The sequence below is a fragment of the Peromyscus californicus genome, unplaced genomic scaffold, assembly GCF_007827085.1.
Source record: "Peromyscus californicus insignis strain IS unplaced genomic scaffold, ASM782708v3 Scaffold_16__1_contigs__length_79575227, whole genome shotgun sequence".
Classification (NCBI taxonomy): Eukaryota; Metazoa; Chordata; class Mammalia; order Rodentia; family Cricetidae; genus Peromyscus; species Peromyscus californicus.
The window spans coordinates 42276436-42302640 of NW_026294458.1; the positions used below are offsets into that span (position 1 = coordinate 42276436).

The following is a 26205-nucleotide window of genomic DNA, read 5'->3' on the forward strand; positions in this document are numbered from 1 at the left end:
AAAGCACTCTCAAGAAGCATGTTCATATGCGTGTGTTAGTAAAGGGAACTGTTCAGATTTACAGATTTCTCCCTAACTTCAGATTCGGAGGTTATCAACCATAAAAAAGCACGTTCACATTCTCTGATTTTCAGATTCAGAGGTTTATGTTTCGAGCCTGCAGAGCTACACTCCGCAGGGGACGCCCAGTAGGCGTGGGCAGGGGCGGGGCTCTTGTTCGGGGGTCTTTGCCAGAGGCCCAGAGGGCGGGGCCTCTACTGGGGCGGGGCCTCGGCTCAGGGGCGGAGCCTTGCTGGGGGCGGGCCCAGAGCGGGAGCACGCCCTGGACGTGCCCACGCCGCCACGCCCCTCCATGCTGTAGCTGGCTCAGCTCGCCGCCACGCGCAACAGGCCGAGGCGGGTGAGTGAGATGATTTCGGTGGGGCCGTGTCTTGCAGGGTGTGGCCTGGGGTCGGGCTGAGGGGGTGCAGCTCCGGAGGGCCCAGGCCCGGCTGGCCGACTGGCGGACCGGACGGTGCGGTCCGCGGGTCTGGCGGCGGAGTCCGCGGCACGAGAGTTTGGTCGGCGTTCTCGAGCCGGGCTGCGCGCGCAGCCGCCCGGGCGGCGGGGAGGGGCGCGGGCCACGTGCAGGCCGGACGGCTCCAAGCTGAGCTGCCGACGGAGGCGGGGCATGGTTTGTCGCCCGTCCCTGACTCGGGGAGCGGCCTCGGTTGCCACTTCTGTGTGCAAGTGCGGAAGACGGCCTGCCTGACCCCCGGTTATCCAACAGGTGAATAAGAAGAACAGGTTTCGGGAAGTCTCGGCTCCTGTTCCCCCAGTCATAGCAACTTCCGGTGCCGGGCAGTGTGTTTGACCAGCTCCTTTTTATATCGGGATGCGTTTTGCTTTGGGGCTGCATCTTTTGTGACCTCACGCTCCCCCTCTCCGCCCCCATCCATTAGTAAGACACAATTTGTATTCTGGTTGTGTAAAGCCCCCAAACGTAGCTGCCAGGCAGTGAGACATCTCTGAATTAATGAAACTTTATGTGTACTAAAAAAAAAAAACCCAAAAACTTACTTCAGGTTAGCCCGGTGATCTTGTTACAAGCAATATATGTAATTTTAACAGTTCTGCATTTTATTTACGTTGTGTGGATGCATGCGTGTTGTGGTGTGAAGGCTGGAGGACACTTTGAGGGAGTCCTTTCCTTCCACTATGTGGGTCTCAGGGATTAGACTCAGGTAGGTCAGGGTGGTCAGCCGGTGTCCTTACCCTCTGAGCCATGCATCTCTCAGGCCCGCAGTATATAATTATTGTCAGGTGTGTTTAATTGAGCCGAGTTCAACTTAGTGTGTTTTAGGTTAGTGGGCTTAAAATTCATTCATTAAGAAATTCTGTGATTGTAGATTTCTGCCTCGAGCATCACAAGCGGTAATCCAAGAGGTTTGATGTGCATCTAGAAATTTGCGAGTTAAAATACTGCTCAGATAGACACACCCCCGCTAATAAGTACTTGTACCTATGGTGACTCCCCCAGAATAGTACTTTGCTTATGCAAGCCTCCTGACTTTCCCAACTGCTGTTTTGTGATTTTTTGTTGTTGGGGGTTTTTTTTTGGTAAGGCTTTTGAGAATGTAGTATACTCTTGTGAGTAAATTCTCACTTGACTATTTCCTGTCATACATGGCTAGGTTCTGGCAGGCAATGTAGAGGTAGTTGTCAAGAAGCTCTTGTGACTTCTTGCCATTAAATTTTACTGTAGGAAAGGTTAGGGCACCCTAAAATACAAGGACTCTAAATTTGTCGACAATAGTACAGGTGCCAGCATTTATTATCTTGTGGAGTTTATCAGTGGTGTGGCAGTTCCCAGTTTATAAACTGGGACTCCTTTGGAAGTCTTTTTACCTTTAAGTGCTTTAAATCAACTCAATGAAAACAGTTTCTCTTTAGGGCTTGGTGCGCCCCTCCCCCCTCCACACACACCCTTAGCTTTATAGAAAGAAATGTTATTTCTATCTGTGTGATCCATGGGGCTTACAAGCAGGCACTACACCATTCCAGACAAAGCATTCTCTTATTTAATTACTGTGTTTCCTGGAATCCAAGAAATGTCTTTTGTTCCTCTTTGTGCTTCTTATTGCATCTGAAATGGTTCTAGAACTTCTGATATTTGGAGATAGGCTTAATGGGGTAACTGTGTGTCTACTCTGCTCCACCCTCCAAAACCTGTAAAAACAAAACAAAACAAAAAAATGAGTGTTGTAAGTAAAATCTAATGTATTTATCCAGTAACATCTGAGTTAGTTTCTAATTGAGGTCCAGATCATTTTAGTGTGAATATAGGAGGAAAAAAATCAATGGTGTAATAGTAGGCAAGGTAAGTTCTATAGTCTTGGGGTTAACTTTTGTTGGTGATTGTAGGTGGGAAAAATCCTTAAGTAGTTTTATTTTTAAGTATTTTGTGCACTTTAGCCATGCACATAGGTTATTCCTAAGGAAACAAGCTTTTCACTTGTTTCTCATCTTCAAATGTCAAACTGAGCAGTTGTGAGAGTATGATATGTGTGCCTTAAATATAAGATTACTCTGGAAGGTACCTGTGCTGGCTAGTCTTACATCAACTTGACACAAGCCAGAATTCTCTGAAAGTGGGGAACCTCAACTGAGAAAATGCCTCCGTAAGATCTAGTTGTAAGGCATATTCTCAATTAGTGATTGATGGGGAAGGGCTCAGCCCTTTGTGTGTGTAACCCTCCCTTGGCTAGTGGTCCTGGGTTCTATTAGAGAGTAGGCTGAGCCGGGGGGTGGTGGTGCATGCCTTTAATCCCAGCACTTGGGAGGCAGAGCCAGGAGGATCTCTGTTAGTTCGAGGCCAGCCTGGTCTACAGAGTGAGATCCAGGACAGCCAAGACAGGCACCAGAACTACACGGAGAAACCCTGTCTCAAAAAACCAAGGGGAAAAAAAAAAGGCAGGCTGAACAAGACATGGAGAGCAAACCAGTAAACAGCACCCCTCCATGGCTTCTGCATTAGCCCCTGCCTTCAGGATCCTGCCCTGACTTCCTTCTATGACGACAACCAAATAAACCCTTTCCTCCCCAGGTAACTTGGGTTATGGTGTCTCATCACAGTAATAACCCTAACAGAGACAGCACCTTTAGTGACAGAATAGTCTTAACAGTTTTAAAAATTAGATATGAGAGGCTCAGCAATTCACTACGTGAGATACTAATTAGCTCAGGAAAAAGGTACATGGGATGAATTCCTGGGGTGGCCAGGCTGGAGATTCCAAGGGTCTTCTAATGGAGTCACTCTCAGTTGTTCTAGAACCTGGTTGTATGAGCAGGTAGAAACTATTGCCCACCAGCGAGGCTATTAGAGGCTTAGTGACAAGGGTTTTGGGGGAGAGAGGGCTGGTGACTGATCAGGCAGCCTCTGCTTGGCATGCACCAAAGTTCCAGGTCCACAGAAGAAAGGCAGGTTTACAGTGTCCGCTGTGTTGGTCGCATATTTGGACTGCTTTTTTTTTCATTTAACGGTAGTAAAAATTTTCCAGAAATATCAGCCACAAGCTGGCTTTTAAAAGAACAGGAGTTAGAGCCTTCCTTCTTGTCTACACAAGTGTTCTTTACTGAGTCTATCTTCATATTTTGTATTTCTACATCTCTTCAGAATCCCAGCTATCTTTATCTCACCAAAGCTTTGATTACTTTGGTTAAGATTGAAGCCCGGTGGTGGTGGCGCTTGTCTTTAATCCCAGCACTCCGGATGCAGAGGCAGGCAGATCTCAGAGTTAGAGGCCAGCCTGGCCTACAAGGCGAGTTCCAGGACAGTCAGGGCTACACAGAGAAACCCTGTCTGGAAACTTTTCCCCTCCAACAAATTGAAGCTGTTTGGTTTGAATCAAAAGGAATATCCAGAGCGCGTGTCTTAACCTTAGTTTATCTTTTTCCAGGTTATCCTTAGCTCCTGCTCTGTGTTGTTAGTATCAGTTTGTCACGGTTTGCCACCATGGTCCTCTGTGCTTTTTGAAAGAACTGAGCTACTTGGTGTTACAAAATTTAGATGCTAAAATTAGACTGTTAGAGGTTTTTTTTTTTTTTTTTTTTTTTTTGGTTTTTCAAGACAGGGTTTCTCTGTGTAGCGCCTTTCCTGGATCTTGCTCTGTAGACCAGGCTGGCCTCGAACTCACAGAGATCCGCCTGGCTCTGCCTCCCGAGTGCTGGGATTAAAGGCATGCGCCACCACCGCCCGGCCCATTAGAGTTTTATATTTGTTCAGTTTCCACTTTTTAATTTTTTCAATTTACATCTGGGTTGCATTTTTAAAGTCTTTTAAAAATTAGTTGTTGCTGATCATTCTAGAACTTCCCAGACCAGAATACTCATCAGTCCACAGACCTGCTAAATGCTACTCCAGAGATGCTGAGAGGAAAAGACAGCGTTCTTGCAGTCCTGGGAACTCAACACAATAGGAAATCATAGCATTTTAAGTTACTAGTCTTGAGGAACGTTTCATTGTTTCCTAAGCACTGTGATTCTTGGATTCTTGGTGGCGTTTGGGAACAGGCATTTGAACAGGAATCAGAGAAGCAGGACCTCTTCTCAGGATCAGAAAGAAAAAAAAAGAAAAGCTATACAGATTGAACATTCCTAATCCAAATCTGACATGCCCCAAAGTCTAATGAGCACCAACATGATGCCATAAGAGAGAAAATTTTTCTAATTTTTTTCAAATTGGAGGTACATGAAAGTAAGGCGTAAAGTTACTCCCAGGCTATGTGTATAAGCTGTATGAAGCATAAATGAATTTGGTTTTGGTTTTAATTTGTCCGCTTTTCTCCAGCCTTTGTACTAGCAGCTTGGTTATTATCCTATGTCTGGTACTCCTGGGTAGAAAGAAGTTAGTTCATGGAAGGGTGCCCTTGAAGGGGATGTTGTTGGTACCTGTTGTTGGTTGTTTTTACTCTTGGGGCCACCACTCAGCTCCCAAATAAATCACATGGAAGCTTATTCTTAATTATAAATACCTGACCTTAGCTTGGCTTGTTTCTAGCCAGCTTTTTTTTTTTAACTTTAAATTATACTTTCTACCTTTTGCCTCTGGGCTTTTGCTTTTTCTTTCTTCTGTAATCTTACTTTTACTCATACTCTGTGGCTTGCTGTGTAGCTGAGTGTCTGGCCTCTGGTGTCCTCCTCCTTGTCTTGTTCCTAGATCTCTCCTCTCCCAGATTTCTTCTTCTATTAATTCTTTTTGCCTGTCAGCCCCACCTATCCTTTCTCCTGCCTCACTATTAGCTGTTCAGCTCTTTATTAGACCATTGGGTGTTTTAGACAGGCACAGTAACACAGCTTCACAGAGTTAAAAAAAAAATGCAATATAAACAAAAGTAACACACTTTAAGTTAATATTCCCCAGCAAGTACCCTAGCCTCTTTTTGCCTCCCTGCTACCATGAGGTAACTGCACTTATCACATCCTCTTGGCTGTGGTGTTGAGACTCTCCTCAAGCTCCAGATAACAAAGCCATCCAGTAGACTAAAGCCCCTGAAACGGCCAAAAGAAAGCCTCCTTTAGCTGATTATCTCAAATATACAATTTCAGGTTTAGACTCCATGTATCATTATTTATTTGCAGGCATTCCAGAATCAAACATTTTGGTCCCAAGAACTTTTGCAAATGATATTTGTAAATTTTTTTATTCTGTGAATATTTATATATTTTGAATTATGGTTTTTGTCTCCACATGGGGGAGACCTATATAAGTAGCAAGAGTTGTCATTTGGGGATGTTTGGGAATGTTGGTCCTTTGGCTACCCAGATGTGTGCCACAGACCAGCAGTGTCATCACCATGGACACCTGGTCTACTCGATGCCCCTGTGTCTTTGTGCATATGGAATTGGAGAAGTGCTGTGTTAGAGGCTAATGATGTTGGTGATTGATGTTTTGTTTCAGTTAAAAAGTTAAATCTTTTTGAAGACCTGTCATATACCTGTTTTTAACCTTCATTTTTAAAGCTCTTAATTATTATTATTATTTTTAGTGGGCAGAGGGAGAGTTCCCTGATAGTGACAGTTCTCAAGAATAATCTCACTTGAAAGTGGAGTTTAGAATCCTATTCCAGGCACCAGGTGATACCACTGCCCAGGGCACATTGGCTTCTACTTGGGAAGGTTTAATATGGTATTGTGTTGAGCAGCACCTGGCATCAGACAGCTGTTCCTGATTCTGAATCAAGTGGTTATAACACAGAGTGCATCTAATTAAATTCAGGACATGGTGCTGATTGCAGCCAAATTCAAGATTTTTTGGCTTCACTGTTCCCATGGCCATAGGCTAAATCTTTGAGTAAGAACTGCTGAGAGAGTTGAATGGTTTAATTTGGGATAATCAAGTCTCCTAATTAATAATGATTTCCAGGACTTAGTGCTTATATACATAAAATTGTGTTTTCCTTAAGATGAATGTACAGACTGAGTGGTGTTTACGGCTGAACCATCTTGGAAGGAATGGCACTGGTTTACCCCTGTCTCATCCTGGAGGAGTAGTAGTACTGACTGATGAGGAGTTCTCAACGAGGCAGAATGGTCACATATGGTGTATGTGTGCACGTCTGCAACCTAAGCATGTCTTTTATTCTGTTGGTAGGTTTGCTTTCCTCCCTCTTTGTGAACAATGCCTAAGAAGAAACAGCCTACAGGGAATGGGAAGGAAGAAAACGGGTCTGTTTCCTGCAAGCAGATGAAGATGGATGTATCTGACAGACAGTCTGCATTAAATTTCAGCAGCCCCACTGCTCTTTTTGAAAGTTTAATCTCACCTATCAAGGCAGAGACTTTTTTCAAGGAATTCTGGGAACAAAAGCCTCTTCTCATTCAGAGGAATGACCCTTCACTGGCCACATATTACCAGTCTCTGTTCAGATTCTCAGATCTGAATAGGCTCTGCCTTCTAGGGTTATACTATGGAAAAGATGTGAACGTCTGCCGGTGCATCAATGGGAAGAAGAAGGTTTTAAATAAGGATGGCAAAGTACACTTCCTTCAGCTGAGAAAAGATTTTGATCAGAAGAGGGCAACAGTTCAGTTTCACCAACCACAGAGATTTAAGGTAACAGATCTCCCCACAGCAAAATTCTCATCCATGTGAAACTGGTAGCATTTGGCCACACATTAAGACTGAGCATATGGTTTGAGGATAAAGATTATTTTGAGAATGCATAGCATCGATTTGGTCTTTAAATACATTTGAACTTGGGAGAATATATTACCTTTTAGATAAATTAGTGTGTGCAATGTGCTTACTCATGCAGGCATGTCTGGAGGACAGAAAGATGTTGGATATCTTCCTATATTGCTTTCCACCTTATATGTTTGAGGTTAGGGTCTCCCACTGATCCTGGAGCTAACCATTTGTTTAGATTAGATAGTCAGTGAGCTAAGGGGACCCAACTGTCTCCGCCCCTTATTTCCTCAGTACTGATATTACAAACATACTTTGCTACATCATCTTGGACATGGATACAAAGGAGCTTAACTCAGGCTCTTCTGCTTGCACAGCGGGTGTTCTCACCCACGGAGCCATCTCCCCAGTCTCTGGCTAGATATTTTGAATCTCCAACAACGATAGGTGGATGTTTTAGGTATCATAAAGCTGCAGTAACCAAAGATTCTCAAGTTTCTAACCTTATTAAAGTAACATTGCACCCCTAGGGTGTGTTTAATGACCTGATTAATTTTTGCATTTCCTCCCTCTTTGTTTTGTTCTGTTGCTGTATATTAAGGCACATTGTAGCATCAAGGTGAAAACTGAGGTTATCTCCCTTTATTGCCTACATCTTTCCAAGTGGAGGCTTCAGAGCTGTGACCAGGTGGAAGCCAAGAAAGACATGTTAACATTAATAACAGAACTTGTGACACAGCTCCTGGGTGGTCATTGTAAATGAGGATAGCATCCTTTTATAAAGAAAGCACTGTCACTGAGCTTGTAACTGCAATATTGACCAACATGGTTTTACTGTACATCTTTTATTAATAGGCACAGTTTGAAGATACAAAAATCAGAGGGCCAAGATAAATGGGGAAAACATGCAGAACTGGTAACATTTGGGATAACCCTTAAGAAAAGAGATTCATCAGTTACATACCAGTGCCCCCCCCCCCCCCCCCCCCCCCCTTAGTGATGACTGATGTTTGCATTGGGAGCCATAAAGTTACCTATACATTCCTAAAAGATCTCTTGGGACACTAGAGAGCAAGAGCCAACCAAGGCTTCTTAGTGGTGCCAGATACCAAGTAATTAGAGAGCCAGGTCCTGTTGCCTCTCTCCAAAATAAATTAGGCTTTTCGGGAGTTCTGTTAACTCTTTGAAGCTATTTGGAGGCCATTAAATTAGTTTTCCTGTGCTAAGGGGAACCTCTGAGATCTATAAATAAGGAAACCCAGTGGTCTTCATTCTTAAAGGTGTCTCTCAAAGCTTTTTCCATGCTGACCCAATTCTTCCCCACCAGCTATTAACACTGGATTCTTTTCAGTCCAGTGATAGAACTAACTCTGTGTTCACTGGTGTACCCAACAAACCAAATGTTTATAACATCAGTCACTGTGCGTTCCTGTGTATTAAAGCCTTAGTCTCTGTAATATGTTTAGAGTAGGTGACTTGCCTTTTGCAAATTGTCTTGAAGGTTTGGTTCACCCACACATATGCATACCCCACCAGCGCCCCCTACACACAAACACACACACACACACACACACACACACACACACACACACACGATCCAAAAGGTCTTGAAGGCTGCCCAGATTGGAGTCTTGGTTCCAGTTAATAATGGTGTGCTTTTTGCTTTGGCTTCCTTTCTTGTAAACTGGTGTTAATGATCTTTCCTACCCTGTGAGACAGGATTATTATGAAGGGTATTAAATTAGTAGGGGTTAAGCACTTAGAAAGTAGGATATACTGTTGTCCACAAGGCCTACTTGCTGACTTCCTCTTACCTGTATTAGGTAACTCAAATCTCTCAACTCAGGCATGTAGGGTTCCTCAGGCTGCTTATCACTGATGAGTGACTGAAGAAGGAGTTTAACTCAGCTTGTTCTCTGTCTGTCCCCCTTCCCAAGTTGTCAGTTCTGCTCCCCTTGTTTTAAATGTTTATTTTTGAGAAATTCCCAAGTGTAAATTCTTACAGGCCTTACTTACTTCCTGTTAGAGCCTCAGACTGACTTCAAAACATCACCGTAGGAAATCGTAGCTTCCCAAATCTAACATTTCCAGCTTAGAACATTTTTTTCTTCCTGAAACTGTGTTTGTGTGTGTGTGTGTGTATATGTGTGTGTGTTGTGTGTGTGTAGGGGGTGCTGGTGGGGTCTGTGTGTTTGGATGGGTGGGGGGGTGCAGGTAGAGTGTGTGTGTGTGTGTGTGTGTGTGTGTGTAGGGGGTGCTGGTGGGGTGTGTATATTTGTGGGTGATTCAAGTGGGGGGTGGAGTGTGTGTGTAGGAGAGTGCTGGTGGGCTATGTGTATGTGTGGGTAGTGTAGTTGGGGTATGTGTATTTGTGCGGGTGAGGGGTGTAGGTGAGGTGTGTATATGTGTGTATGTGAAGGCTACTTTCCTTCATCATGTTTCTTCTTTTTTTTTTCTTGAAGCAGTACCATTCATTGGACCTGACACTCCCCACTTCGGTAGACTGCCATCACCTTTCTAGAGCTGGGGTTAAAGGCACACACTGTGTCCAGCCTTTTGAGTGGGTGCCAGGGATTCAAGCTCATCTCCCCATGTCTATGTGACAGGCACTTGACTGGCTGAGCTCGTACTTCCCAGCTCCTGACAGCTGGTCCTTTGTCAGTAGCCTTTTCCCGTCTCAGTAAACGATCAAGTCCAGAAGCAGCTTGTTTCTCTTTTCCCCTTTGGTTTGCAGAGTCCTTCTCCACCTCCACAGTGTCTCCCCTTTTCATTTTTCTCTGCCACTCTAACCACTCTGCTCATTCCTTGCTTTTGCTGCTTAATCAGTAGTTCCCAGGTAAGTCTCTGTTGAAGTTCTGCCGTCCATTCCGTGCCCGACAGCTAGAGCAAGCTTTTAAAAGTATAAATTGAATTGCCTTTCTGGCCAGTCTCTCACTTACCTGTTCATATCCTTTGCCAGGAGTGTGCAGAGATTCGAAAATTACAGAGGAACCTTGCACTGTTTAATTGTCTGACCTGTAAATTGCACCACAGAGACATCCTAACTGAACAGAATATTTCTTTATTTTCTATTTACACCCCTTTTCTTTTTTCTTTATTAAAGAATGAGTTTTGGAGGATCCAGGAAAAGTTGGAATGTTATTTTGGTTCCTTAGTCGGCTCGAATGTATACATGACTCCAGCAGGATCTCAGGGGCTCCCTTCCCATTATGATGATGTTGAGGTAAGAGAAGAAGCATAGTGCCCAGGCTGAAAAGCAGGAGCTGCTGAGAGCCAGGCTTTTTGGCTTGTCAGGGTTGACATCATTACTCTGGAGAGCTGGTAGACCAGGACTGTAGCTGTTCTTCTGTGTCCTCCCTGGAGATTCTCACCTCATCTCCAGGTTGGGATGTTGAGCCAAAGCATATCCCTGCAAACTGGTTTCCTGCTCTTTCTCAAAGCAGGGGCATGGCTGCAGCCTTGCTGATTCAAAGACTAGCACACTCTTTAGAAACAGGATTTTTTCTCTAATAAAAGCAAACAAAAATCGACTTCTAAAAAAAATTACAAAGAAAGTAAGGTAGATCACAGTCCTTACATTTGCTTTCACTTTGTCCATTTCGGTGGTTGCCAACAGTATGTATATTTTTTCCACTTGTAAAAATCTTGGTGCAGCTTGAATGAAGGTCCTGGTTCCACTTAAGCTCTGGCACCTTGACAAGTGTTGATTTCATTCTTATGTGGCTTCCAAAAAAAGTTAACTCATTGGCTTGGGTATTTTGTAGTTTTATTTTTGTACTTATACAAGATGTGAACATAGATATTAACAAAAAATCCCTTTTTCCCCCTGAGAGCTGTTTGATATAAACACATTGTCCAAAAGTGTTGTATGTGTGTTTAATATTCCTAGTAGACTATTAAGACAATTTTAGCCAAATGAAGAATAAAAAACTATAATGTTTTTCTATTTGCCAAGGATCCTTGTAATTTTTAAGCCTTGGGTCATTTACTTATATCAAATTTTTCTATCAGAGGTTATGATTTCCACTGCCTAGCTGTTAGAAGATTCAAAAGCTAGTGGCATATAAAGAGCTCAGCAATGTCTTGGCAAGTGAGAAGAATGAATGTCCAACACCATGATTCCTGATTACTAGTGGTGGCAGCATATGTCTGTATAAGGAGCATGCATTTTTGATGTTTGAAAGTTTTAGAAGCTCCTTGCCCACAGGTTGTCAGGAAGCTTTCTCATGCTCTCGGGTCTGTGGCTTTCTGTAGGTTTTTATCCTGCAGCTGGAGGGAGAGAAACACTGGCGCCTCTACTCCCCAACTGTGCCCCTAGCACGTGAGTACAGTGTGGAGCCCGAGGAACGGATTGGCGCACCAACACATGACTTCATATTGAAGGTACGGGAAGGGCATGTGGCACATCTCTGGAGCTGGTTATCTCTGTTGCTATGACAAGTTCAGGCAGAGTTTCCAGGTAGTGTAAAGATCCCTGTGGGAATGTATCCTGAGGATTCCAGGGATGGGTAGCTCTCACTGTAGCCCTTCAGACCAGGTGGCTTCTGTAAGGTCTTAGAAAAGTGAGCTAAGGTAGTCTTCTGTTTATCTTCCAAAAAACCCTATCTCCATGTATGCTCCAGCTCAGCAGAAGTAAGTTGAATTCAGTGAATCACCAACTTCTCTAGAATAAAGTGGAAGATTTGGCATTGACCTGTTTTTCCACATTTAAGTCAGTAGTAGCATGTAAGCACAGCACAGCCAAGATTTCCTTCATTGTCTTGGTAGAAACTCCAGTACCACCTTTTTCTTCCTGATAGTGCAGCTCTTCCCCTCCCCAACATAGCGTTGCTAGATGAATAGTAGCTAGGAAAGTGCTCATGGGTTCCTTCTCCAGGGAGCCAAGTAGCTTGACCATGTATTGCTCCTTGGCATCTTGCTGAAGTTTGTTTGGGTGGGAACATAGCCAGGCTCAGGCAGGAGGTGGTCTTGGGAAAAGGATGTAAAGAGGCAGGAATAGCTTCATAAACTTCATGCCCTTTATTAGAAAGCATACATACTTTTCTTACATTGGAACTATTTGTGTGTAGTTAAGTGTTCCCATATTTCCTGCATCCTGAGGGTATAACTAGTGCCTAATTCTTATCTGTGCCTATATCTCTTTCTTGATTTTAAGATTTGCCTGCCAAAAGCTATAAGGAAACAGTACCTTGTTTTTGGATGGGTGCCTAATATTATTAGGAAACTTGAATAAATAATGTTTTTATGTGCACTTGATAAGTTGTCATCAGACTATAGCTCATTGACCAAAATTCTGTCCTGCTAGATAGTTTATTGAGTATGATCGCACCCATTCAGAATGCATTGTTCTAATATACTGCTCACATTCTCCTCTGTTGTGGGGCCTGTAAACCAAAGATTCCTCAATAGGCCCCTTCAGGTGGACTCTGTCTTAGTTCCTTTTCTATTGCTGGGATAAAACACTATGACCAAGGTAACTTATAAAAGAAAGCACTTAAATGAGCTTATGATTTCAGAGGGTGGAGTCCATGATGGAGTAGTGAAGGCAGGGTGGCAGAACAGCTGAGAGCTCACGTCTCATATTGTAAACAGGCAGAGAGAGGGCTGTAAACAGGCACAGGGCTTGGCAGAAAGCTTTTAAAGCCTCAAGCCTGCCTCCAGTGACACACCTCCAACAGGACCACACCTTCTCATTCTTCCCAAGCAGCCACCAATGGGAAACCAAGTATTCAAGCATACAAACCTATGAGGACCATTCTTTTTCTAACCACCACACTCTGAGGCGGGAGTAGGGGCCTGCAGTGATACTTCCAAAGCCCTTATCAACCATCCTGCTATTCTAGTGCTAGCCTGGGTAGTGGGTCTAGTGTGGGTCTCGGTGCAAAAGCCCCTCTAGTCTCTGCTTGGGGCTGTGGCATAGTTAGAGTTGAATTAAGCTGATATCACTTAGCTGTAGTGCCCTTCAGCAAATAAACTATCTAAATCAGGAGATCATAATATTTACCCTGCAGGCTGTGGGGATTGAAGTGTATCATTTTGATTCTTCCTTTATAATAAAATTCCTTAGATGAGATGTCTGTATGTCTCTGTAAGTCTCTGTTATCATAGTGATTGTTGTAATAACATAGATTTAATTTTAGTCCAGAGGTCAGAAGTCTTAAGTTGGCCCCAGCAGTGTTGTTGGCAGAACTTCATTCCTGCTGGGGGGATCTGCCTCCTAGTCTTTCCCGAAAGGCCTGAGGGCAGTATTCTGATTCTTGTGGAGCGAATGAAGTATATATGTGAAGGCCTTCGGGTAGCACAGAAATGATAAACAATGGGTGTAATTTTAAAAAAAAAAAATGTTTATTTACTTGAAGGACTGCCATTTTGATATATAGAGTAAACCAGCAGCCAAGTAAACCCTTAAGAATATCTATACACACACATACACATAACACATACACATACATATGTACACGTACAGATATATTCACACATACATGCACACTTCATAATATATATAGCATCACATACATACACGCACATTTTATACTTACATACTCACATGTATACTTTATACATATATGTACAAGCACACAGACACATGTATATTTTCTCTTGCTTTGAAGAAAATCTTTTAAATTCCCTCTAAGCTGATGTATTGAGCACTGCTTCCCAGGCTCTTGGGTTTTAAACAGCTCTTGACTGCTTTCTGTACTTTGAAAGAGGAGGTGAGCAGCTCAAGATTCCTTTTCTTCTTAGTCACTACACAGAATATTGTATTCTGGATGAGATTAGGGCAAAGGTAGCTCAGGACAGAAGTAAGAGCAGAGTATTTCTGTCATTAGTGTAGGAGAGAGGAAAGGGAGATTGGAAGTAGCTTACCCATCCATGAAAATTACTCATGTTTAATTACATCCAGGTTTTAAGTTTAGATAGAAATAGGATAATTTTTCTTCCATCCATCCATCCATCCATCCATTCATCCATCCATCAATCTATGTTCTACATTGCATGCTTTGCTGGTATAGGCTCTGAGGAGTACAAGGTAGCTATGATAAAGATGCTGTCAGAAAGATCTAAAGAAAAATCTCGAGATGAGGACTGGTAGTGACTAATAAAAGCATACCCCATTGCTGCCCCTGTGCTTGCAAGCAGCATTTCCTTAATCCTCTGAATAATGCTGTAGGCTTTGGGGCTAGTGTCCTATCTTAGTGAGGGAGAAACTAAGGCAAGGGGCAGATAAGCAAGTCTCACTGGTCCTATGACTGAAAGCCCTAGCTTAACCAAGAGGGAGAGAGTAGACACCCAGAAACAGGGTGTTACCTTTTTCTGCATCTCCATCCTGTGAGGTTAGTTTCAGGTATATTTGGTATCTACTTGAAAATAAAGGCTGTGTCAGGCTCACAGATACCACATGAGTCTAGCACACAGACTGTTCCTGGGACAGTGGTTTCTAGAATGTAGAACTTAAAACATGTTTTTCTTCTTAAATCAAAAAAGACTGTGTTGTGTACTTACCACCTCTCTTCTTCCTTTAGCCTGGTGATTTGTTGTACTTCCCCAGAGGGACCATTCATCAGGCAGAAACTCCTTCAGGCCTGGCCCACTCTACTCACGTGACCATTAGCACCTATCAGAACAAGTAAGGCCTTTGCTCCTACTAACCAAGTATCTTAGGACAGCTCTGAGTTACGGCTCACAGCAGCTACATTCAGGATAGACCTGAGGCAGTTGTCCACTACCTCTGTTCTGTGCTGCCTCTCTTATTGACATCCATATTTCTTTGTCATGTCAGCCTGTCAGATATCCTACTGTAAGCCTTATAGATCTCACTGTATGTAAGGGATGCTGGAAAGTGCCTGAATAGAGGATAGAGGGTCCCTTCGAGAGGCAAGGAAAGGAAAAGCAGAAAACCTATAGCTATGGGTATAGCACAGTAGGTTTGCAGAGAGACCCCTGGAGCTTAGAAGAGTATGTTCAGTTCAACTTGAGTATCGGGGATGGGCTCAGAGGAGACTTCACATACAGATGAGTGAATCTTAATGGATGATTAAGTAGGTGTGGGTCAGAAGGTCATGGGAGGTAGGAGAAGGCATTCCAAGACCAAGGGACATCAAGTTCCTCCTACTGAAAGGCAGTAACTTGTAAAACGAGTTAGGAAGTATAACTCTACTTCCTCATGACTGCTCTGAGAAACTCATCCAGTGTTTAGGAGATTTACTTGGGGAAGTAGCTGCATCCTGGCGGGCCTGAGGTTAGTGCTGTTGCACACAGTTGGGAGGCCTAAATTTGTATTAGGTTTCCATTTTTGAAAATAACCTAACTGGATAAAGAACAGAAAATCTCTGAGACCAGTCAAGATGAGCAGGGGGAGATGGAGAGATGACCCAGTGGAGAATATGAGCAGGGGGAGATGGAGAGATGGCCCAGTGGAGAAGATGAGCAGGGGGAGATAGAGAGATGGCCCAGTGGAGAAGATGAGCAGGGAGAGATAGAGAGATGACCCAGTGGAGAAGATGAGCAGGGGGAGATAGAGAGATGGCCCAGTGGAGAAGATGAGCAGGGGGAGATAGAGAGATGGCCCAGTGGAGAAGATGAGCAGGGGGAGATGGAGAGATGGCCCAGTGGAGAAGATGAGCAGGGGGAGATAGAGAGATGGCCCAGTGGAGAAGATGAGCAGGGAGAGATAGAGAGATGACCCAGTGGAGAAGATGAGCAGGGGGAGATAGAGAGATGGCCCAGTGGAGAAGATGAACAGGGGGAGATGGAGAGATGACCCAGTGGAGAAGATGAGCAGGGGGAGATAGAGAGATGGCCCAGTGGAGAAGATGAGCAGGGGGAGATAGAGATGGCCCAGTGGAGAAGAGTGCTGCTTACTATGCAAGCATGAGGACCTGAGTGGAGATAATCAGCATCCCTGTAGAAGTAGAAGAGTTGGGGATGGTGTGCATATACATGCCTGTAACCCCAGTGGTATAGACAGTAGGAACAAGGGAATCACTGGGACTTGGCTACCATCATGGCTCCAGGTTCTAAGAGACCCTATCTCAAAGGAATATGGCAGAGTGATAGAGCAGGACCTCTGATATCCTGCTCTGACCTCAGCATGCATGCACACACAGTCATGTGCATATAATCACTCTCACTGACAAATATACTCTTATATTCCCACACATGGAAAAAGAAGACTAGGGACAATTAGGAATGAGTCATAGGAACCCTGAAAGTTCCAGGCCAAAGAGTGTGAACCTTGGCAGTCACATAGCTGGCCATATAAATGTCTGTGTATCTTCTGGTGCCCCATCATTACGGTCACACAGTTAATCCCTTGCTCCTAATTCTGCTTGGTGGGAGCATTGATGGTTCCATGGTAGAATTCTTGCTTTCTTAACTCCTGCTTTTCTTTCATTTCTCTTTCCGTTACCATCTGGTTTCCTTTTTCTTACTCTCTTTTTTGTTTTTGTTTTTAAAGATAATTTTGTTTTCTGTATATTGGTATTTGGCTGAATGTATGTATGTACATATGTACTGCATATGTGCCTGGTGCCCTCTTAGGCCACAAGAGGATGTTAGGTGCCTTGGACTTAAGAGTTACAGATAATTGTGAGCTACCATTTGGTTGTGTTGGGAACCAACACTAAGTCCTCAAGAAGTTCCTTTAACCACCCAAGCCCGCTTTAGTGTGTATGTGAGAGAGACCTACAGAAAGGGAGGGAGGGAGGGAGGAAAGAGAGAGCGCACACATGAGAGCGAGAGCATTAGAGCTAGAGCTATCTGTCTAGCTGTGTTCTCTACCCACTGTGGGTTCCAGGGGCCACAGTCGGGCATTCCTGGCATTCCTCTATTCATTGATCCATCTTGCCAGCCCTGTGTTTTGTCACTCTCTCCTTTACTCTGCACTTGTGTGGCTATTGCTACTGTCCATTCCTATCATCCATTCCATCCATCCTTTATTACCTTAAACCAATCCTCTGGGGCTAGGGAAGAGTTTTCCAGGTTACAGGTTGCTGGTCTGGACTGTGAGTGGGCACTGTGGCTGATGTACCTGTCTGGACTCGGATTTTGGATAGGAAATACAGGAGCTAGAATGGAGGAATGTAATCTGAGAGCCAGGCCTTTCCACAGGTGTTTCTGTGCTCTGAGTGTGGGCTCCTACTATGGTAAGGAAGTGTACAGCTACTTCTTAATGCCTCTCAAAGAGGCATCATTGAAATAGCAGGGGCCGGCTATGTGGGCTCCTGCAGACTGAATTAGGTAATACAGAGCAAATCCCTGAGGAGGTGGTGTTACTCCTGATTTTTGGAAACTCCCAAGATGATAATCTTATTCTCAGAAGAACACTTTCTCTGCCATCAAATTCCTGTATGAGCCGTTGGCATAGGATTTCCACCCAAAACCCTGCAAATCGAGCTTGTATTTTCCTTGTTCAGAGATACGCTTCTGTCTCTGTGTTCAGGAAGAGTGAAGGAGGCTGTGGCATAAGTCGCACATGAGTGTGACCACCACATAGTGAATGCTCTGGGGAAAATGTCCCAAAGGCTCTTGTGCCCTCCTTTGCCACTCTTCTAGGATGGGAAGCAAGAAGAGTGCCAGTTTTCCTGACTTGAGAAGCAGAAGCCATTCTGTGACTTTCCATTTGGCATGTAGTCCTCAATTTGAAATGTGCTGGTGACACCAGAGAAATTTAAACAAGCCAAGCAGTGTTTAAAGAAAGCAACCCCACAGAGTGTTTTTCTTACTTAAACTGGTACATGGTTGGGAAAGAGCTAATTCTGACTGCCACAGAGGTGGAAATGAGACAATTCTAACTACCTTAGAGGAGGCAAAGTTAATTGAACACTGCTAGTTATCTATAGGTGTTATTTTTGGACCTTCACTTGCTCTGTATCCCAGTAAAACCATTATTAGAAATCAATTTTGTTTTAAAGTGTTGATGTTGGTGGGTCTTACTAAGTAAAATGTGGCATTTCACTGTTCAAGTACAGAGAGATTTGTCTGTTACCTTAAACATATTTCTGTTGAACTTAATGCCTGTAAGATTTTTTTCTAGGACTTTATGTCATTGAGTGTTGAAATTTCCCATAAAACTGTCCTCTAGAGGCTGTGTTTAGTCTAATCATTTGACGTTCCTTCTTTGTGATAGTGTCTGTTTAATTTTCTGAGTCCCTGGAAATGGGCAAGTAAGACCTCAGTTGGCAGCTTTGGTATTAATGGATATTTACATATCTTGTTTATTCATTAACAACTTTGGTTTTTCATTTTCTTGTTTCATGTTCTAGTTCATGGGGAGATTTCCTGTTGGATTCCGTTTCTGGGCTTGTATTTGACATTGCAAAGGAAGATGTGGCATTAAGGACTGGAATGCCCCTGAAGATGCTCATGGTGAGAACAGAAGCAGATAGAAATGGAGGTGGCAAGCCAGGGACTGGGCCAGGTGAAGCTCTGCCTTCCAGGGACCCAAGGACCTTCTTCCCAGATCAAATGAGCTAGTCTTCTGTGCCGGCCTGCTGAGCTGCAAGGTTTACACAGTAGATGGAGTGCGGCTTCATGTGGGGCCATTCATCTGAGGCCAGTTGTGACTGTTGTTCAAAGGTGTTTTGTGTATTTTCACGGCAGTAGTAAGACTGGGAATATTGGCTGAATAAATAGTTGAACAAGTAAACATGGCCACAAGTCTATACAGAGCACCCATCAGGTTTCTAGTTGGAAAAGAGGCACATGCAGACTTGGGCCTGGATATGTTCCCTGGTTTCCTGACCATTTCTGCATTTGGAACAGCAGGAGTAGTACTCTTTGGCTAGCTTTTAGTAAGTTGATTGGGGCTGAATCAAACAAAGGTTCCTTTCATTACCTAAGGTGATCAATGACTTGCTTTCCAAAGACAGAGCCTGGACTATACTGTATTTCCAAGGACCCCCCTCTCTAAGCAGAATTCTGAAAATGGTTTTAGTTATTGTTTTTGTTTACATTTTAACAAATGATCGACAATGTAAGATGAGCGCTGTGCACAAGGAATTCCTAGGCTTCCTTTTCCTAAGGTCCATGCTGTCCCTCCCTCCCATGGAATGGCGTAGTTTCTGTCAGTGGGGGTTAGCTATAGTGTTGGGATTGAGGCTCAGCATACTAGAGTCAGAACTGTCCTGGCCCTGTCTCCATCAGCATCCAGTCAGGGTTCACTTCTTTACTTTTAGAACATGGAAACCCCAACTGCTGCAAAAAGAAAATTGAGTGGCTTTCTGAGGACCCTTGCAGACCGTCTAGAGGACAGAAAAGGACTGCTGTCATCAGACATGAAGAAGGATTTTGTCATGTACAGACTCCCCCCTTACTGTGAGGAAACTGGATCAGATGTGTTTGAACCAGGTGGAGCTTGATTTTTCCTTCTGGGTGCCTGGGGTAGTGGGGGATGCTTGATGATTTACTGGCTGGTCTCCACTTGGAGCGGATGGAACATAGGGAACATTTTAGACTTCATGTGGACAGCAATCTCTCCTTAGTGTATGTGGTTTGACAGACATGATGTCCTCATTACACCCAAGTCATTTTCAAGACCTTGCCTACAGTATGACAGGAAATAACTAATTTTGGTTGAGGAATGTATTTATGAGTAGTCGTTTATTCATCATCTTCAGAAATGTTTAAGAACGTGAATACTGACATCTTGTTAGAATTAAGGCAAGCATGTAAAAATGCTGTCACCCCCAGGTAAATAAAAGAATAGTCAAAGATAGCATGAATATCCCAAGTTGTAGGTGACTATATGTGACAGGTCTAGTCTTCAACTGGTAAAATGCCAGATACCTGCTGTCAGTGTCCTTTAGCAAAAGCTACTAAGAACACACTCCCAAATTCAAAGTTGTATATTTTGACTTGTTGTAACCAGAAAGCTGTACACATTGAGAATTGTAGATTATCTCTGTAAAACTGCATTAGAAAGGATTCATAGGATGTGGTCTTAATCTAGGATATTTCAGAGTTTCAAGAGGACTCATAGAAGCAAAACATTGTTATAGATTGGTGCTGTCTGGAAGTAAATGGGTCTTTTAGATATTACTCACTGAGTGGGAAGAATGTATGAGACTTAAGATGCCTCCGATACGCAGCACCTTCACTGGAAGCCAGGGTAGAGTGTTGGGTCACTAATAGTTTGAGCAGTGTTTTTGTTTTTGCTTGAGTTCAGACCCAGTTATGAGTGGTGATACTGCTACATTTTGATCAGTCAGTCATGGTGATTTTGGCTGACAGTGATGTTCTGTTAAACAGCGTTGAAGAGAGTGCTGAGATGTAGTGCTAACTGGGGCTAGCCCTTTGTCCCAGAGTCAACAAGAATCTTTTCCATATAAAAGTCTCACCTATCACAAGGTGACAACCACTAAAGTCTGTAAGTCCCTGCTTACAATGATTGTATATACATCTTTATTGTACAGTCTGTGAAGGAAGTTAAGAATTTAATTTTGATTGCATCTATTCACAATAGCATATTTTACTAGTAATGTATTAATCTTTACGAGAACATAAACTTGCTAAATAAATCCCTGCATATGTTCCAGAAAGGTTATGGTTTCACTAGTTTAGCTACTATATTTAGTAAAGTTATGATTCTTTAATACTTTGCAGACCAGCTGACCTATAAGGCCTGCTTGTTTCTTGTGGTTCTTTTCATTTTAGTTCACTTTAGAAAAAGTACACTGTCTTGTTCTGTGAATGGTCTTAAAGGACACAATGCTTCATTTACATGGACTAAATCATGTGCTATTGTCATACAGCTCATTCCTTCCAGAGCCCAAATGTAGAGAGGTGAGAATTCGCACAGAGAGCAGCAGTTCTTTCCATCCACTGTGCTTTGGGCTTACTTATACCTATTTAATGTACTCTATGTGTGAGGTTGGAAATTGAATACAGGCTTTGTGCATGCTAGGTAAGCACCCTCCCACTGAGCCCCACACCTAGCCCTCTAATTCACTATTAACTTGCATTATTATTTACCTAATGATATGTCTGTATCACTATAAGAATGAGATCCATGGGGATCCAAGCTTCACTTTTAATTATCACCATACATGTTGGAGTGAGTGCTTGGGAGAATGTGAGCTAAAAGATGCATTGCAAGCAAGTATGAACCTGTTGATTTCTTTTTGGTGACTGGTTTTCTTTTCTAGGTGATAAGTTCCCAACGTTGGACAGCATAATAAGACTGCAGTTTAAAGACCACGTTGTCATCACAGTAGGGCCAGATCAGAATCAGTCTGTGAGTATCCAGAGAAAGATTTCCTCTATTCATACTATTTCCATGAATCTCAAATTACTCCAGTCAGGTAATGCCTGTCTCACAGTTCCTGTTCCAAACTGTCCTTCATGTTGGCAGTGTAGGAGCTTACCCTCAACCCCGGAGTCCTCTTCCTTCTCCTGTAAGTGTATTTCTGATCTTTGCTTCCTAATCTACTATAAGCTACACTGCTCGTGCATGTACAACTGAAGAACTTGTTTTGAGTTTCCCTGTCTCGGTCCCTCTCATTCTTTAGACTGCAGAGATCTGGCTTAAATTCTGTAGTGTAGATCATAGAGAACCAAGTGTCTTGTTCTTGGCCTTTTTATTCAGTGGTTCTCCTGGCTAGTAGGAAAGCTTCCTAAAATTGTAAATTCCTGTGGCTAGAGTGATGGCTCAGTAGTTAAGAGCAGAGGACTCAGTTTCGATTCTCAGGCAGCTCACAACCATCTAACTCCAGTTCCAGGGCATTCATTGTCCTCTTCTGTCCTCAGTAAGTTCCAGGCATGTAGGTGGTATACAGACATATATGCACCAATATATAAAAAGTGATTTTCTTAAGCCCCCCAAAAATCCTAAGTCTATAAGAATTATTCTATGCCTAAGGCTTTACCTGTTAATTCCTAACATTGAGGGGGCTGCAAAGAGCCAGGTTACAGCCATCAGGGCTAAGCCTGGAGAAGGATGACATAAATAAAACCACTGAAGTATACACTCATACCTTGTTTTAAAAAAATCCTGATGATTCTGATAACTAACAAGTGTGAGACATTGTATGTTGCCCCAGACCTTTAGCTAAGCAATGACAAAGAAAGATAAAGTTTTAAAAATTAAGTTGCCCCATTTAGGATGGGGACTGAAGGAAGTAGAGATCATTTGTGATCTGAAATTTAAATGGAATTTTTAGTAAATAACGTAACTCATTTCTCAACAATTGACCACTTCTTAACTATTCCTAGGAATATCAAATTCTGATAGAACAAAATGCAGATGGTTCAAGGAAGAAACTTTTTTTTTTTCCCCATGACAGGGTTTCTCTGTGTAGCTTTGCGCCTTTCCTGGAACTCGCTTTGTAGACTAGGCTGGCCTTGAACTCAGAGATCCGCCTGCCTCTGCCTCCCGAGTGCTGGGATTAAAGGCGTGTGACACCACTGCCTGGCAGGAAGAAACTCTTACTTGACATCACTGTTTTATGTCAACGTATCAGTATCAACAGCTGTATATGTAGCTTTGTGCCCAGAGGATTCTGAACAGAATTGAGTAAATTTCACTGGAGGGCCAAGGCTTTAACATTTTCATTGGGACTAGGTATGATGCTGTATGCCCAATTCCAGGCAAGTCTATATGCATTAAAAGGCCAGCCTAGTCTACATAGCCAGTTCCAAGCCAGCCAGAGTTACACAGTGAGGACCCCCCTGTCTCCCCCTAAAAGATTTTCCATGGTGCTGAATTGTTTTTAAACCCTTCTAGTACTGAAGCCCTCCATATTTTTCTTGTTGATAACTTGACATTATCTTTAAAGGATGAAGCTCAACAAAAGATGGTGTACATCTATCATTCTCTAAAGAACCTGAGAGAGACACACATGATGGGAGACGAGGCGGAAGCACAGGTGTGTTCCAACCGGAAACAGGGTCATGGCTGGGATAATTACTTGTGATTGACAGGTCATGTGCATTTACAGGTACAGTGTAGACCTGACGTTTTACTTGACTGATAGGACACTTGCACAGGGATAATTAAGACAGCAACTTTAAAACACAATGCGACCTTATAGGAAAGGTTTGATGAATGCCAAGCATTCTGCACAACTTTACTCTCAAAGTACGTTGTTGAGTCCAAGCTTTCACATGGGAATTGATGACTTATCTAATTACAGTTGAAATAGTTTTTCCAAAACAAGTTTCATAGTTGTGAAGGATATGATATATATAGGTACATATATGTGTGTGTATATACTATCCAAATGAGAATTATGTAAGCTTATACAAAAATCTATGAAGTGTTGGGGTTTTTTTTTTTTTTTTGTACTAAACATGTATCCTTCTTCAGACTCATGGGCTTCGATTTCCTCTGTCACATATGGATGCTCTGAAACAACTCTGGAGTGGTTCAGCAGTGCCTATCAAGGACCTGAAACTTCACACAGATGAAGAAAAGAGCAACCTGGCAGTGTCTCTCTGGACGGAGTGTTTAATCCAAGTACTCTAGTGCCTGTATACAGACAACTGTTATTTTCTATGCACATATCTTCAGTAAAAGGTATTCTGATTAACACTCTGGGTGGAGGCATGGTTGCGCCGCAGACCAGGGAGAAGCTGGCATGTTTCCACATGTACTCATGGACACGAGGGAAAGTAGGAAATTACTTCTGACAAGTTTATTTAATCCAGTGTTGTAGAAAAGGCACAACTCCAGGACATGTGTCATAGAGAATTATGCCAGTAACCTGGCTTTGTCTTGGTTCTTTGGAAGAAATAACTCCTTTAAAGAGCCTCCTTGGCTCCAAAAATACTTTTTAACAGTTAAAACTTAGGAATAAAGTTGTTTTTTTTCTCTTTACAATGAAAATATACATATCTTTGAGTATATGTGCCCCTTTTTCTCATTAAAATAAACATGTTTCATGAAATCCTGCCACACCCATGAGAGGCATCTGGATCTGAGGGGCTTCCAGGTGCTGCTTAGATGACAGAAGAGCCAGAGACCAGTATGTACATGGAGAGACCAAGTGTATACAAAATACTCAAAGTCAGAGGTCTTTGAGTCTAAAGTGCATAGAGGTTGATATTTTTAAAAATATTATTGGAGAACTTATGAAAAAATAGAGTATTGTTTTCTTTCTAGTAAAAGTTGGGGCTGAAAGCAGTGGCTGTCTCAGAAAAGGGCAGGCTGTTGACCTGTGCAGGTGATGTAGTATCACTGAGTAGAGAAAGGTGGCAAAGTAGAAGCCCTGTTTTGCTTTATCTGAACCTTTGGTAGGTAGTCCTTTAGTCAGCTTTTATGTGTGTGTGACTCATACTTAAGGTCACCACTATTAAGAGTATTGTCACCTTAAGGCATCTTGGTTAACACCAGGGTGCCAAGAGGGTGCTCCAAGGTTATTTATACATTTAGAATTAGTAAAGATTGGCCATACAGCAGAAAATACATTAGTACTAGTGCCTTCTGCCTCAAGCTGAGGCCCCTTCCTGGGGTCAGTTCATTAAAGAATATAAATACTTATGGGTATTTCAGTTATAAAAGTTTCTATATAGAAACCCTAAGGCTTATTCAATATAGCAGCAGCTTAATACAAAAGCTGATTAAATGTGTCTTCAGGTGGTGCTAAAAAAATTACTCCTCTTCCTACAGGAGTATGACAACCTGTAGGAGTTTGTTTCCCTGTGCCTCACTCACAAGCACGGAGCAGGATGCTAATAATACTAATGCAGGTAACAGCTTTGTCCAGTAACATGCCATCAAGAATAGGATTCATGTTTGGTGGTTAGGAGAGAAAATACAGATTTCAGGAAATTGGTCACCACAACTGGATCCATCAGTAAAAGAAATCATTACATTTTCTTCACAAGGACACTGCATAACTGGTGAGAATACTTTTTGCTTTTCCATGGAGCAGTAACTTTACTGCTTGGGAGAAAGTTCTTTCTGTGAGCAGTGTGGACACACTGCAGCTTCCTTCCCATGCACACAGGGCAATAAGTTGGTGGAGACCGTCTTTGTGATTCTCACAAGATTTCAATGTCCCATTTCTGTGTTTCTTCTCCCTCAAGAGGCTGATTGACAATAACATGAGTCTTGTCATAGTAGTTTCCTCCTAAAATAGAAATCCCAAAAGAAAAGATCAGCAATTGCACAATCTCACAACCTTTTCATTATTTGCAAAGCAGTTTGAACTGGAAAAGTTTGAACAACATAGCCATTATTCACCTCAAATTGGACCTTATTGTCAAACTGAAAAGCTGTAAAATATGACGGTAGATGCACAGTGCCCAACAATGCCATACAGAAGTCTCCCTAGTAAACTAGCCAAGTGTCAGGTACTGTTTTTGTTTCTACAGCAACAGTGGCTGTGCCTAACGAAACTAAAGCAACAACCGTAAATAATAATGGCCCTGAACTTGCAGAATTAATTGCTACTGCCATAAATTTTAACTGAGGGCTTTAAAGTATCACAATTCAGTACAAAAGATGTTCTGGGAAAGAAACAGATGGCATCCTTTATTTTGTAGATTTTGGTGCTTCAAATTTAGAATTCCACCAGTTCATGAAGTTGCAAGTGAAATTGGGAAAGCTAGAATTCATTGTTGGATTTTGTTGTTCCCTGGCTATGTGATTCAGTTCATTAGTTCCTTCTTAGCACAACTTTATTATCAGAGGCCTACCTTTAACATCCAGGACAAGTTCATCACTGAGATATGAGCTGATAGTTCCATTTCTGTTCAGTCTCCACTTCTGCCTGAACTGCCCATGTTCAGTCCACAAGGCTACCTTGGCTCCAGGTGTGTCCCGACCACCAATCACATCAAGACATGTATCACTGGCCTATACAACAGTTAAGAAATAAAAATACTGCATTTGCCAAAATAAATAGAGTACCTTTTCCTTAGGGTGATAATTTCAATTTATCTTTAAAAGTCTTAAGGCTGATGGGAAAGAAGTACCAATAAGTACCAAAAATGAAATACACATTTTTAAAAGGCCCTGCTTCGGTAAAGGTCTGTAGAATTGGAATGTTAAATCCCTCTTAGCTTAAATGTATTATGTGATGCTTGGTTTTCTATTTTAA

At 42.7% G+C, this 26205-nt stretch overlaps 2 protein-coding genes across 3 annotated transcripts in view; one reads left to right on the forward strand and one right to left on the reverse strand.

Moving 5' to 3' along the window:
- The first annotated feature begins 307 nt into the window (after positions 1-307).
- Riox2 (ribosomal oxygenase 2) lies at positions 308-23691 on the forward strand. 2 transcript variants are annotated; one of them, XM_052740943.1, is made up of 10 exons: positions 308-400; positions 6632-7093; positions 10269-10388; positions 11420-11548; positions 14689-14792; positions 18430-18532; positions 19342-19513; positions 21310-21398; positions 22939-23028; positions 23469-23691. In XM_052740943.1, the coding sequence occupies exons 2-10, from the start codon at positions 6659-6661 to the stop codon at positions 23625-23627; spliced, it is 1401 nt and encodes a 466-aa protein (XP_052596903.1). In that variant the 5' UTR covers positions 308-400; positions 6632-6658; the 3' UTR covers positions 23628-23691. The 2 variants fall into 2 exon arrangements, with proteins under 2 accessions (XP_052596903.1, XP_052596904.1); XM_052740944.1 differs by lacking the exon at positions 308-400 and adding an exon at positions 660-769.
- A 90-nt stretch (positions 23692-23781) lies between these two features.
- The window catches only part of Crybg3 (crystallin beta-gamma domain containing 3), a 112010-nt gene continuing 109586 nt past the window's right edge, over positions 23782-26205 (reverse strand). Inside the window, exons 21-22 of the mRNA XM_052740942.1 lie at positions 25802-25961; positions 23782-25233 (exon numbers count right to left, since the gene is read on the reverse strand). Of these exons, the coding sequence (XP_052596902.1) occupies positions 25145-25233; positions 25802-25961 (249 nt within the window). The 3' untranslated portion in view covers positions 23782-25144. The remainder of the gene's footprint in view (positions 25234-25801; positions 25962-26205) is intronic.